Source organism: Microplitis mediator, chromosome 7 (genome assembly GCF_029852145.1).
Source record: "Microplitis mediator isolate UGA2020A chromosome 7, iyMicMedi2.1, whole genome shotgun sequence".
NCBI classification, from domain to species: Eukaryota; Metazoa; Arthropoda; class Insecta; order Hymenoptera; family Braconidae; genus Microplitis; species Microplitis mediator.
The window spans coordinates 22,823,630-22,838,737 of NC_079975.1; the positions used below are offsets into that span (position 1 = coordinate 22,823,630).

At 25.5% G+C, this 15,108-nt stretch overlaps 2 protein-coding genes across 5 annotated transcripts in view; one reads left to right on the forward strand and one right to left on the reverse strand.

The window, feature by feature from the left end:
• LOC130672175 (all trans-polyprenyl-diphosphate synthase PDSS1) overlaps nucleotides 1–14,301 on the forward strand; it is a 48,302-nt gene extending 34,001 nt beyond the window's left edge. For all 3 annotated transcript variants that reach the window (XM_057476543.1, XM_057476542.1, XM_057476541.1), the window contains 5 exons: nucleotides 1,620–1,761; nucleotides 10,384–10,473; nucleotides 10,748–10,879; nucleotides 11,059–11,253; nucleotides 12,261–14,301. In XM_057476543.1, coding sequence (XP_057332526.1) covers nucleotides 1,620–1,761; nucleotides 10,384–10,473; nucleotides 10,748–10,879; nucleotides 11,059–11,253; nucleotides 12,261–12,482 — 781 coding nt within the window. In that variant the 3' untranslated portion in view covers nucleotides 12,483–14,301. The remainder of the gene's footprint in view (nucleotides 1–1,619; nucleotides 1,762–10,383; nucleotides 10,474–10,747; nucleotides 10,880–11,058; nucleotides 11,254–12,260) is intronic.
• LOC130672172 (tachykinin-like peptides receptor 99D) overlaps nucleotides 1–15,108 on the reverse strand; it is a 267,298-nt gene that overhangs the window by 173,625 nt on the left and 78,565 nt on the right. The window lies entirely within an intron of this gene.

The window sequence follows — 15,108 nt, forward strand, 5'->3', positions numbered from 1 at the left end:
TAAAAAATTTACAAATCTATAATTAAAAAACTATAATATATAACACATAATAATTTTTATTTACATTTCAATTAATAGCAAACGTTTATCAAAACTTTACTCTCAATTTATAAAATTTCAAGATTTATTTTGATATTACTTTCATAGCATAACATATTTTATATTTGTTGGTTATTAAAAATCAAAGACTTCAAAAATCATTATGCTACTCTATAATTTTTTTTGCGTACCTATTACTTTCTACTAATTTTTCATAAAAATTATCATAATTTATGATTTTCTCAACAGATCTAGTAGAAATCGAAAATCAGACAGTATTTTTTCGTTTACATCGAGCTTCATTTCTCTCCGTGCACAATCCGTTGGTTAGTTCAAAAAATATCATGAGCGTGAATATAGCAGACATCAGACAAATTTAAAATTATAAATAAGTAGAGTAGAGTAAATAATTAATGAAGTAAAATTTAAAAAAATCATGTATCTGAAGATCAGAGCGTTTTTCGCGAAACGAAAGTAAAAAAACAAAATGAAAAGTAAGAAATCTACTGGATCTAGATTTTAGAAATGTTTCGTGTGCACGATAGTATGTCAGGCAAACTTGCAGGCTACCCCCAACTACTTCTTAAGCAGTTAAATTACATAAATTTTTCACTTTGGTTGAGCGAAAACGTTCCGATCATCAGGTACATGAAAAATGCGTATTTAAAAAATTTTAATATTTGTAAGTGCACTTTTTTTTTAAATTATTTACTTTATTTATTTATAATTTTAAATTTGTCTGATGTCTGGTACATTCACACTCATAAGATATCGGTGTCAAAAAATATTAACCTCGTCTTTTCTGGATAACTCAGAATAAAATTTATCAAATGGAAAAGTTTTGAGAATGGCCCTCAGAATCAGGTGGTTTTCAGATTTTTTTTCCAGAGTACCTTCATTGTTAAAATTCTTAAAATTTGTGACATTGTTAAGCATCATTTCAAGAATATTCTGCTAAATTTTCATAAAAAAATATTGAAAAATAAGCCAGTGGTAGAGGGGAGAGACGAGTCATCTCAAACAAAAGTCTCCATGCCGTAGGCAGGATAACTCATGACTGCCTCACCTGAAATCAAAAAACCAAAAAGATTTCTTTAGTACATAAGTTTATCTTGGATTTGAACGAAGGAATAAACAAAATATTCATTTTTGAATTTTTGGTAAAGGTGCAATCAAAAAACTCTGATTTTTCCCAAAAATTCTTCTTTTTGTTTAATTCAAAAATAAGTAGATATTGAAAAAAAAAATCCTTCGTTCAAATCTAAGATAAACTTATGTACTAAAGAAATCTTTTTGGTTTTTTGATTTCAGATGAGGCAGTCATGAGTTATCCTGCCCGCGGCATGGAGACTTTTTTTTAGTGACTCGTCTCTCCCCACTACCACTGGCTTATTTTTCCATATTTTTTTATGAAAATTTCACAGAATATTCTTGGAATGATGCTTAATAATGTCACAAATTTTAAAAATTTTAATAATGAAGGTACTCTGAAAAAAATATCCTCTTTTTCTCGTATCTCAGACCCCTTTCCCCCCTTAATAATATAGATAAGAATAATAATAAAATTAAATTTTTTTAAGTGATCTCTTGCCATCACAACGACAAGTCGCGTTGATAGCAGAGATGATTCATGGCGCATCATTAATTCATGACGACGTGATTGATCAATCGGACTATCGCCGAGGAAAAGATTCTGTTAATGTTAAATGGAGTCAAAAAAAGGTAAGACATTTATTATATGTATTTATTTATGTATCATTTAAATAACTATAAGAATATATTATATACAGTCCATGTTATTATCATTAGTATTATTATAATGAGGACTAAGTAAATCAAATTTGAATACGATTAAAGAAACATTGGAATGAAACTCTCGCTCCTCAATCGTAATCAATAATATGACGCACGGTAAAGAGGCTAATAAGATGCACGCACAAACGCACTTTCTTGACCACCACGAAAGTACCATACGAAAGTACATGCCCATAATTTCATTTTAACTTTTCATAATTTAAATTTAAAAACGTTAACGATTTTATTTAAATAAAATTTAACTTTCGTACGATTGTTTCGTGAAAAAGAGTTTCCTCTTATAAAATAATTCGTTCAAAATCTATTCTATTCTCCGAGTCAAAACCTAAGGCATACTTTGAACCTATATTTGGTATTGAAGGCTTAAGTTAGACTTTTTAAGACATAATCATTGTAAAAGCTTGAAATGAACAAGCTCAGAATTTTTAGAATCGACTCTCTGTTTGTACCAGGCTACTTCTAGGTCCCGTTTCACTCCTAGGTGTCATTAATGACTGATAAAATCGCTGGATCACTTGCAGCAATTTTTTACTAGTCATAGGATTTTTTAAAATTGACCCTCTATTAGTTCCAGGCTGCCTGTGGGACCTAATCCACCCTTGGGTGTCATTAGCCCACTGGAGAGATGACTGGATCACTTGCATCAATGCTCCAGTAGTCCGCAAATTTAACAATTTTACCTTTTCGTAGTATTCCTTGCAAGTCCTCCCTTCTGTTAAATCTAGTTACGTTCGTTTTACGATTTATGACTACGTAGGTCTAATTCAAGCCTTTGTAAGTTTAAAAGTATGCCTTAGATTTCGACACCGGTCATTACGAAATTCTGTTTAAAATTAAGTTTAGTCGTTTGTCAGCCGTAAGATAGACGGCGGCGTCGAAATCTGTCTAAGGCGCGAATTTATTTACCGGCAACGAAGGTCCCGGATTCGAATCCTGACTGCGGACTTTTTTTTCGTAAAGAAAAAAAATGGCGCGTAATTTAAAAAATGGCGCGTAATTTAAAAAAAAGGCGCGTAATTTAAAAAAAAAATAATTAAATGTCAAGGAAATTTAAAATAAATAAAATTTTCATTAATGACATTGCAGCTCATTAATATTTAACCACAGGGTAAGAGTTAAGAGCATTTAATTCATAAAACCAACTACTTTCACGTCTTTGTGCAGTATACAGATGTTTTAATTAAGACAAACGTCTCAATCTGTTATTGTAAAATTATTTCACAATATTTACCGTCAAAAAATATTGAACGTTCATTTAAATACCATCACTCGTTTAGTTTTGATGACAACTCTTTTGTCCGTTAGCATAATTATGAGTATGAACTTAAGCAGCAATCAGCTCACGGATATTAATTTTTAAAATAATTATTTGTCTAAGCTATCAATCAGCAAACACGGTTATTATCAATTATAATTTCAATACACTGACAACTAAATTAGTAGATAGAGAAAAAAAAATAATTATTAAAATTTAGCAATCGAACAACGGACCGTGAAAAAAATATTTTTCTTCAACTTAAATTCCATTTCCTACTTTCCCGATACTATCACGTCGTGACTATAATGAATAATAGCTTTGAAGTTTGCGTCATACGTTTTACTTGTAAAAGTCATTTTACTTGGTATCAACGTCGGATTTTATTGGAATGGAAGGTCTTTACGAGACATAACTATTAAAGCTCTTAAATGATTATCTATAGTAAATCTACAGATTAAACGGTTCCGAAAGTATAATCATATTGATAATAATAATATCAGATACACAAGAAATATTGCGAGATAAAGAAAATTTCGAAAAAAAAAAAAACGAAGATCGTATCATTTATATGTATAAAAATAAATACAAAGTATAGTTTGAATTTAAAAATTTATATGACGGTCTTAACTATGTATGTAAATAAAATATTTAATCTGGGCACATTCGTTAAAACTTGATATTAATTATTTAGTTAGTTAATTTATTAATTAATTGAATAAATTAATAAAAACTGTGTTCGATTGTACAGAATGCCTGCCAAAGAAAATTATTTTAAAAATAAAAACGTCGATCCAATTATTTTTTTTATTTTTTACTTAAAAAAAAAAAAAAAAAAAAAAAAAAATATGTAGGCACAGTATTCAATAATAATAATTATTATTACGTTTTTTTTTTTTTTTTTTTTTTTTTTTTCTTAATAGAACACAAGAAAAATGATTAAAAAAAAAATAATCTGCTCAAATTTATTTATCATTAATATATGAATATTAATTAATTAATTATTAATAGTAGCACTAAGAAATGTATTAATGGTACTTGTAGTAATGACATGTATATAAAATATATGAAATCATTTTTTTTTTTTCAATGTCCCGATCAACTGTTGAAGCGAATGACAAAAATGTTTTTTAAAACGAGATCAAATAAATAAATATTATTAATTTGTTATGTAGATAAATAAATGTGTGTAAATTTGTTGAAACTTAATGCCACTGAGTTTAAATAATATTTTTTTTCCGGAATTATCAACAGCTTTTATTTATACGTCCGATTTTTTTTTAAACAGAGACAATATATAAATACGCAGATACATATAATATATTATATATAGTATTGTTAATTAATAATATCGAATAGATAATTGTAACACAAAAAGAGATTTGTAAATAGTATAATAATTATTATTATTATGGTCAAGTCAAAGGCCTCTACGCCTGATTAAACATTTAATGTGGGTCAATTAGGATTCATTATACGGAAAAAAATGATGCTCAAAATTTGAATAGTTTGTAGTTTATTTTTGACTAAAAATTAGTATATTTGTATACTAATATCAAACCAGGATCATTATATATTACAAAATGACTATTATTTATAATCTAATTTGATACACATAGAAGAGCTAAATTTGTAATTTCGTATATTAAAATTAATATGAAAAAGAATCGATAAATTGCTATCTACAGTTATTTATTACTATTCAAATAAACAGAAAAATTTAAAAAATTGATCACTTATTCGATTTATGTATATAATAAATTAATTTATAATAACGAATAAATAACATTTTATATTAATTATTAGTCAATGGGATAGAATTTATAAAATAAGAGTTAAAAATTTTCGGTATTTTTATGAGCAAAAAATCAGTATCTAGTATACTAATTTTTCATTTTCTTATTTATCACTTATTCGATTTACGTGTATTGTAAATTAATTTATAATGATGAATAAATGATATTTTAAGCTAATAATTGATCAGTGATATCGAATTTATAAAATAAAAGTTAGTAACTTTTGCACTTTTCGGCTGGAAAAATCAGTATCTAAGATAGCAATTGTTAATTTGACCAATCATTACTTTTTAATAGATGTATGCCATAAATTAATTAATTTTGACGAATAAGTCACGTATTTATATGGTATCAGGCGTTTTGAGCACCTGACAAAATATCCCCGACAAAATATCTCCGGACAAAATATCCCCATGAAAAGAAAGCAAAAATAGTGAAAGAAACCAAAAAAACTGACACAAAACTGGGGATATTTTGTCCAGAGATATTTTGTCGGGGATATTTTGTCAGGTGCTCAAAACGCATGGAACCATTTATATACCTAAAAGTAATAATATTTAGTTACTCTTGGAAATAATTGATAGTAGTTTTTAGGAATCTACAAAAATTAGTAAACTACTTTGCATTAAGTACATAATAGTACTAATTATTAATAACAGATTCCATTTTTTACTATTATTTATTAATTTTTAATATTCCGTTTTTTCCATATAATTTTATTGTTATTTTCCATCACTAATTCAATTTTTTTAACAAAAATAATTATCAAACCAATTTTTCATGCTTGCATTAATTATATTTTTATATTAGTACCAACTTTCGCACATAATAACAATAAAAGTAATTAGTTTTCGTTATGAAATTTCTATCGCGTGATAAAATTTTCATTTTATTGCCAAATTGTCATTAAAAAAAAAAATTTAATTAATGCATTAATAATTTTTTATTGTTCCTAAATATGTCATATTTTTTTTCGCGGATATTTTTTTACAACAGCGGTTGTAAAAAATTTTAAGAGTTTAAAATTCATAATCAAGTATCTAATAAATTGTGTAATAATAATTATTAAGATGACGCTAAATAACCGTACTCTTGCTTCAATATATATTTATATATATAGACATAATATTTAACGATAAAGATGTGTAAATCACAAGGACAACGACACAAATATTTAAAAATATAAATAAATATAATAACAAGCCCATTTATCAATCCGATAAATTACTGAAGGGGAATTAGTGACACAATAAATTTTAAACTATCGTGAGTTGTTTTTTAATCTTAATTGATCATTAAATATAAATTATTAAATAATGAATAATAATAGTAGGAATAATTGTAATAATTATTTTAACCAACGGAACTTTGAATGGTAAAAAAAAAAAACGGTATATGGAAATAAAATAAAATTAAAGTAATAAAGTGTAGAAAAGTATAAAAAAATATATATATTTAATTTAAATACTTGTTGGACAACTCGACATAACTTATGTTACAAGTATTTCGTAAATTGTACTAATTCATCCGAGTGAAATAATCCATGGAAATTTTTTTATTTTTTTAAAATAAAATAAATTAATTTTTTTCTATTTAATAACCGGGAGTGTCATGAAGAAATTTACTGCCTCAATTATTGATGTTTTGTAATTTAAATATTTTTAACATCAAAAAGTTATTGCAATATTTTTTTTAGCTCTTGAATTACCTAAAAAAAATTCAATTACTTTTTTTTTTTTTTTTAATTCATATTTTTCGGCCGAGAAGTTTTTGAAACTCAATTTAAATTTTAACGTAAACTCGATACTGCGACTGAAATAAATATATCTGCTGAAATACTACAAATATGAGAAATATCATTGATACCTTTTTTGTAGCTTGCAAAATTATCTACAAAAAAGTACTCATTGAATTTTTCCATAAAATGAATATTTACGGCTCTATTTTAAGTACACGGAAAAAAATGCAGGTCAAAATTAAATAATAATTACAATCATAATTAAAAATTTGCTGTCAAAAAAAAAATCACAACCCATAAAAAAAGGTGTGCCGTCAACTGATCCCAACAATTTTATACTACGATAAATGATCCCTACAAATTCATCCCACCAACATCTGATCCCATCGAGATTAAGTTGAAAATTATGAAGATGAAAGTTTTGAAAATGATGATAATGAAAGTTACGAAAATCTTGATGGAACTGATGAATTAGAAGATCAGTTTTCAGTTGGACCAGTTATCAGTTGGATCTAGTCTGTGGGATCAGTTGTCTGCGGGATCAATTGTCGTGTGATCACTTGTCGGGGATCAGTTGTCATGGAACCATAAAAAAAAATTACGATGATTAGTAGAAAATTTATTTTTTATCTCAATTATTACTATCTGGAATGTAATTTTCACTTATCATAATAATTACAATCCCAAGTAGAGATAATTACTTAAAAAATTCAAAAATTGCTCACAACTTTAATAATTTTTATTTTAAGTTGTAATTTTTATTTTATTTAAAACCAAAACGCTTTTGTCACACTAAATAAAAAGTACAATTATATCAACAAAAATATTATTTTAAATTCTATAATAATTATCATTAGATATTAAAGAATTTTATCTAAAATTAAAAATTACAATTATACATAAAAAATTACTATCATTTGGAGAAAATTAAAGTTAACTGTAAAAATTACATTAAAACTTCGTTAAATTTTCCCTTGGAAAAAATAAATATTTACTTGTTCATATAAAAATAGTTGAATCTTACAAAAAGTAGAAATTGTTAATAGAGTTATTAAAAGTTAGTACATTAGTCGGAATTTTTGTTTCGTAGTTGATAAATATTACATCTCCAATGTAATTCTACGTCGGTATTGTACATTTTAGAATGTCGGTAAGACAAATTGCTGCTCCGGGAGATAAAATTACTATTTGAGATTGTAAAAATTACTATCTGGATTGTAAAAATTACTCGCCAGTACATCTTTCACAATGCGCGTTAACTAATATTTACTAAGTACACGGAAAAAAAAAAATAGCAGTGGCTACTCTCTGGGAAAGTACTGAGTACTTTCTGTAAAAAAAAAATTTCAGACAGTACTGTATGCTATCTAGACTATATCCACTACTCTCTGAATAGTACTGAGTATTATCCCGGACAGTAGTGGATATAGTCTAGATAGTAGTGGATACAGTCTAGATAGTATACAGTACTGTCTAAAATTTTTTTTTACAGAAAGTACTCAGTACTATCCCAGAGAGTAGCCACTACTATTTTTTTTTTTCCGTGTACAATAGTCAAAATTATCGGTACATTATAATTTTTATTTCGTCGCTAGTAAATTTTATTTTGTACGCAGTAATTTTTATAATCAACAGAATTTATTATTATAAATAATGTTGTAATTTTTACTGAGTTTGGTAAAAGTTTTCATTCTTTTTTAACGTTTCGAGATTACGGATTGTAATTTTTTTTTCAAATTTAGTAAAAATTATTTAATTTTTTTCTCCGTGTAAACAAATTTCTTAAAATTTTTTATCAATGGAAATAATTAAAATAAATTATTGGTATTAAATTGAAATAAATATGGTAATCAATGACTATTTATTTGTTAAAATACAGCATAAACTACAGTATTGTCACTTAGGTAAATGATACTCAATAAATTAACAAGCGAAGAGAAAATAGTCAAGTAATTTTCTCTATGGGCATTTGAATGACCCGAGTGTCGATGCATTTTGAATTATGAGCAAACCCGTTAATGTATAAAAAATAAATAATTTTTTCGTCTGGTCTTTGTTGAAAGTTCTTCGGCTATGTAAATAATCATGACTAGAATTTTCAACTCAACTCGCCTCGACTCGACTCTTAACTTCACTAACTCTCAAAGCCTACAATGGATCGTAAATAATAGTCGCCGCAAAAATTTATCCACTAACGCTAATATTCATACTACAAACACCTTTATATATATTTATATGTATTCATTTTTGATGTTTTTTCTCACTTTCAATTGATTTCTCATCTCACTTTCCAAATAAACAGAGTAAATGAGCCAATGAAAGAACGCCTTGCTAGTGAATGAACGGTTGTATTTTAAAATAAAAGGATGAGACAAAATTGAAGTCAAGTTCTAAAGGCTGTCATTTAAACAGCAATGAAGTATTTTTATAAAATAATTTCAACTTAAGGGACCACTGGTGTGAAATTTTGAACAATTCAATTTTGTTTTTCTTTCATATTCCGATAGTCTGTACCTTCAAAAATAACACTACAATTTCTAGTGCATATTTCGAATAGTTTTTTTGAGTTACAGTCATTTGAAGAGCAGCTGCTTATTGAGTTTCGAAAATACATTTTTCAAATTTGCTGCATCTATAACTCGAAGACAAATCATCCGGTATATTTGATTCAAATTTCAGCTTCTTTTAAACATGTATCTACGTACCATGAACCTCCAGTTTTCCGATCGAATCAAAAATGTAATTTTGCCAGGTCAAAAATCATAAAATTTTCGCGAAAAATTGGAAATTTTTTTTTAAACCACCATTTTGTTATATTTCAATTTTTTTCTTAGCCCGAGGGTCATGGTACAGGAAATGCCTTCTAGTTTAATAAACTTTTTGGTTTTTTTTATTTCATGCACTGGGAAGGTCGCTACCACAGCAGTTGTGGACCTTTTTTTTTTTTTGAGCGTTGGGAGATTGTGAATAACTCGCTGAATTTTGAATTTCTTTGTCCAAAATTTTTATCTTGTATTCACTATATATCCAAAAATATATCATTGAAATATTAAAACATTCCATGCAGTAGTTTTCTTTAAAAAAATTCCTAAAAATCACCTTTTTTCAAGCGGTCACTCTAGTGGTCCCCCTTCGAAAGTCACGAAATGTAATTTTTTTTTCCTCAATTTTTTGTATTATAAATTAAAAGTGCAGTTTCCTATATATGTTATAATTCAAAAATATTGATCATTTTTAAATGTTTAAAAAAATTACATAGAATAATCGAAAACTCGATCTGTTACTTTGAATATATTTTCCCGCTGACGCGCATAGAAAATTTTGCATAGCCCACGTGACCTCATAATATCCGCGGAAACCCTTAATACAGTTCTTTTTTAAATTGTGACTCATCTTACCCCTTATATTTTTAATTTTTTAAAAATGTCTCCCATTTTACTCCAAGGGTTTATTTTACCCACTTTTGACTCAAGATTTTTAAAAAAATTAATTATTAAGACATAAATAAATAAATGTATATATATATATATATATATATATATATTTGGTGAAAGGTAAATATAAAATATTAAAATTCAACGTCAAGGTATTAAATAGTCACCGCAACAACTTCCTTAATTTAAAATTTAAAAATAATGAATATAAATATCAATAATTATGTCAACAAAAAAAAAAAAAAAAATCATGACCTAATTTACTAAACTAGAAACTAAAAAATAAATATTTTTATATTGTTACAGGTAACAATGGCAGGTGATTTTATTCTTGCAGTGGCCTCAATGATGATAGCAAGATTGAGGAATGATGAAGTTACGCTTACTCTCAGTCAGGTATCTTATATACATATATATTTTTTATTTAATTAATAAATTACATCACTGATTCTCTTTTTACTTATATTTAAATTTATTTATTATTAATTATCATTATTTTTACCACAACAATTATGATTTTAATCTAGTCCTTGACTTATTTTTACTCGTACCATTATTTTATATTTTTTAATAACAATAATAATTTAAGTATACACGCGAATTAATTATTCCTGATTGTTTAAATACCCAGTGATTATTAATTTTACAAATTTTTTTTTATGTCTGATAGGTCGTTACGGACTTAGTACAAGGAGAGTTTATGCAACTGGGATCTAAAGAAACAGAAAATGAACGATTCGCGCACTACCTCACGAAAACGTATAGAAAAACCGCGAGTTTGATCGCTAATTCTGCCAAAGCTGTAAGTTTTTATTAATTTAATTAAAAAATCTTCTACGAAAATTAATTTCGATAAAAATTAAAACTTCGACTGTAAATAATTTTTAATGAAAATGTAAAACTACATAAGCAATTAATTTTCTTAAGTATTAAAATACTTTGAATAAATCGAAAAAAAGTAAATTTTTTTTTAAATTATAGGTCGCGATGTTGGGAGGTGCGGACGAAAAATTATCAGATGTAGCTTTCCAATATGGCAGAAATATTGGTCTGGCATTTCAATTAGTTGATGATTTATTAGATTTCGTATCATCAACAGCGACAATGGGTAAGCCAACAGCGGCTGACTTAAAACTTGGTCTTGCTACTGCGCCTGTACTTTTTGCATGTGAACGAGTAAGTTATTTATTTATTTATTTATTTTAAAAGACAACCATTTTTTTTTTTTTTTTTTTTTTTTTTACTAAAAACAAAATGCCTGGTACTAATAAATTTAAAAAAAATTTATTTAATTTGAAATATTTGAATTGCAAAACTATTGACTTAATTTTCTATTTTTAATTAAAAATTTAATTTAAAAATTCTCGCGCATTTTATTTTAATTAATAAAATATTTAAAGTAAACAAAACAAATATTAATTAAAATTTTCTTTTAATAAAAATTGAATTTTTAAATTCCCGCGCATTTTATTTGAATCAACAAAATATTTAAAGCAAACAAACCAAATATTAATTTTATTTTTTTTTATTAAAATTGAATTTTAAAATTCCCGCGCATTTTATTCAAATTAACAAAATATTTAAACTTAACAAAACAAATATTAAATTAATTTTTTTTTATTAAAATTGAATTTTAAAAATCCCGCGCATTTTATTTAAATTAACAAAGTATTTAAACTAAACAAAACAAATATTAATTTAATTTTTTTTTATTAAAATTGAATTTTAAAAATCCCGCGCATTTTATTTAAATTAAAAAAATATTTAAAGTAAACAAACAAAATGTTAATTTAATTTTTTTTTCATAAAAATTGAATTTTAAAATTTCCGCGTATTTTATTTTGATTAACAAAATATTTAAAGTAAACAATAAAAATATCAATTTAATTTTCTTTTAATAAAAATTTAATTTTAAAATTCCCGCGCGTTTTATTTTGATTAACAAAATATTTAAAGTAAACAAAAAAAATATTAATTTAATTTTCTTTCATTAAAAATTGAATTTTAAAACTCCCGCGCATTTTATTTTGATTAACAAAATATTTAAAGTAAACAAAAAAAATATCAATTTAATTTTCTTTTAATGAAAATTGAATTTTTAAATTCCCGCGCATTTTTTTAAATTAACAAAATAATTAAAAGCAAACTAAAAAAAATATTAATTAGCTTTTTATTTTTTCTAGTATCCAGAATTAAATCCGATGATAATGCGCCGATTCCAAGAGCCAGGAGACGTAGAAAAAGCTTTCGAATTAGTACACAAGTCACAAGGACTAGACCAGACGAGATTTTTAGCTAAAAAACATTGCGAGGAAGCTAAAAGATTAGCGGAATCATTAGCCGAGAGTCCATATCAAAATTGCTTAGTTCGAGTCGGGGATTTCGTCATCGATCGTATGAAATAGTTCTAATAATAATTTAGAAAAAAAAAATAACTCGAAAACCGAGCGATTGATTTAAAATTCAAATCGATCGATCCTCGAAGACATATTAATAAATATTTTACATCAAACCATCGGGACATTGAAAATAAAATTTGTATTTCTTTATAAATATTAAATCAATAATTTTTTTTTTTTTTTTTTCTAGTATGAGTAGTTCGGAATGTGCGCTGTTAATTTAAAATAGTTAACAAAGTCTAACATTAGATAGTTATTAACAAATTAAATCGACTTAACTGTTGATTAATGGATAAATAAATAATTAATGAATTGATTAAATGAGTTGTTGATTGATCGAAATATTTTTTTAGATAAAAATGATTAATTATATTTAATTTAATTTAATGATGTGACGTGTGAATGATTAAGAAGAGGTTTAAAGAGAAGGAGAGAGAAAGCGGGTATTTTTTAAAAAGATTTATAAGGTTGTACGATAGATAATTATGTATTGATAAAAAAAAAGTATATATTGAAAGATAACTGGTTACTTTTGTCGTTTTAGACTCGAGACTAGACATTAAAATACTAGTCGAATCTGGTAATTTGACTAGACTAATAAATTACCGCAATTTAAATTTATAAATATCTCTTTTAAATATATAAATGTATGTATATATATTTATATGAGGATAAATAATATTGTAATAAAATTGCCTTATTTTAAAATAACGATAAAGTTTTAAATAATTTATTAATGTTAATTAATTGACAAATTTAATATAATGATTTATACTAAAGTTTTATAAGACCGTTTTTAATAAATATTTATATTAAATAAATACAAAGTATAGTTTGAATTTAAAAATTTATATGACGGTCTTAACTATGTATGTAAATAAAATATTTAATCTGGGCACATTCGTTAAAACTTGATATTAATTATTTAGTTAGTTAATTTATTAATTAATTGAATAAATTAATAAAAACTGTGTTCGATTGTACAGAATGCCTGCCAAAGAAAATTATTTTAAAAATAAAAACGTCGATCCAATTATTTTTTTTATTTTTTACTTAAAAAAAAAAAAAAAAAAAAAAAAAAAAAAAAATATGTAGGCACAGTATTCAATAATAATAATTATCATTACGTTTTTTTTTTTTTTTTTTCTCTAATAGAACACAAGAAAAATAATTAAAAAAAAAATAATCTGCTCAAATTTATTTATCATTAATATATGAATATTAATTAATTAATTATTAATAGTAGAACTAAGAAATGTATTAATGGTACTTGTAGTAATGACATGTATATAAAATATATGAAATCATTTTTTATTTTTCAATGTCCCGATCAACTGTTGAAGCGAATGACAAAAATGTTTTTTAAAACGAGATCAAATAAATAAATATTATTAATTTGTTATGTAGATAAATAAATGTGTGTAAATTTGTTGAAACTTAATGCCACTGAGTTTAAATAATATTTTTTTTCCGGAATTATCAACAACTTTTATTTATACGTCCGATTTTTTTTTAAACAGAGACAATATATAAATACACAGATACATATAATATATTATATATAGTATTGTTAATTAATAATATCGAATAGATAATTGTAACAAAAAAAGAGATTTGTAAATAGTATAATAATTAATTATTATTATTGTCAAGTCAAAGGCCTCTACGCCTGATTGAACATTTGGTGTGGGTCAATTAGGATTTATTAATTTTATTATTATTTAACATCGCTATAATACTATTTTATTAACTTAATTATTACTGTATGAGTATTTTTATAATATAAATAATTATTAAATCAATTATTAATTATTCATTATTTTTATTTTATGCATTCAAAATTTTTAAATTTCCCAGTCACGTTTAAATTTAATAATTTTATTTTTTTATGTCTATTGAAATCTTAATTTTTAAAAATCAAATTTTACGTTAGAACAAGAAACCATCGGCTACTTGCTGAGCTGTCAGAAAGTACGCAGACTGCAATTGCAACATCAAGGCCGATGGTTATTTATCATGAGTGGACCCAAGTTAAGTTCCAGGCATTAATTGATGACTGACCACTCATGGCCAGTTTGTCTGGCACTCACTCCTGGCCCAAATCTTAGACATTCATCAAACGCTACGGGAATTACAAAACCGATGTAGCCCTGAGACCGTTAACTGATAAAAAATTCAAAGCGGATCTCAATCTCTACTGTAGGCAATTCCTACTGGAAGCCTTTTTGTAAAGGAAGTCTGCATACTAGTTTAAGAAAATAGAAGTGAAGGAATAATGGCAGTGCAATAACCCAAATTTTTTATGATCCTGAAATTAGCAGACAATTGAAAATTTTTTGATTTTTTTTTTGAACAATTAAATTTGAAGAAAAAAAAAACTAAAAATATGCATATGTAGAAAATTTAAAAGACTACAAGTGCAATTTTTTTAAAATATTTTTTTTTTCATAATTTATCGGCTTAAAAAAAATTCAAAAGCTATGAGACATCGGCTAGTTCCAGTATCATAGTTTTTTATACTGATTTACCCCCGCCAAATTACAACACCTACACCGATGTTATTTCATTTTAACACCGCTCTTTTTACAGTCTATGACTCCTAGGACCAACATCTGTAAGTCTCATTTATGTA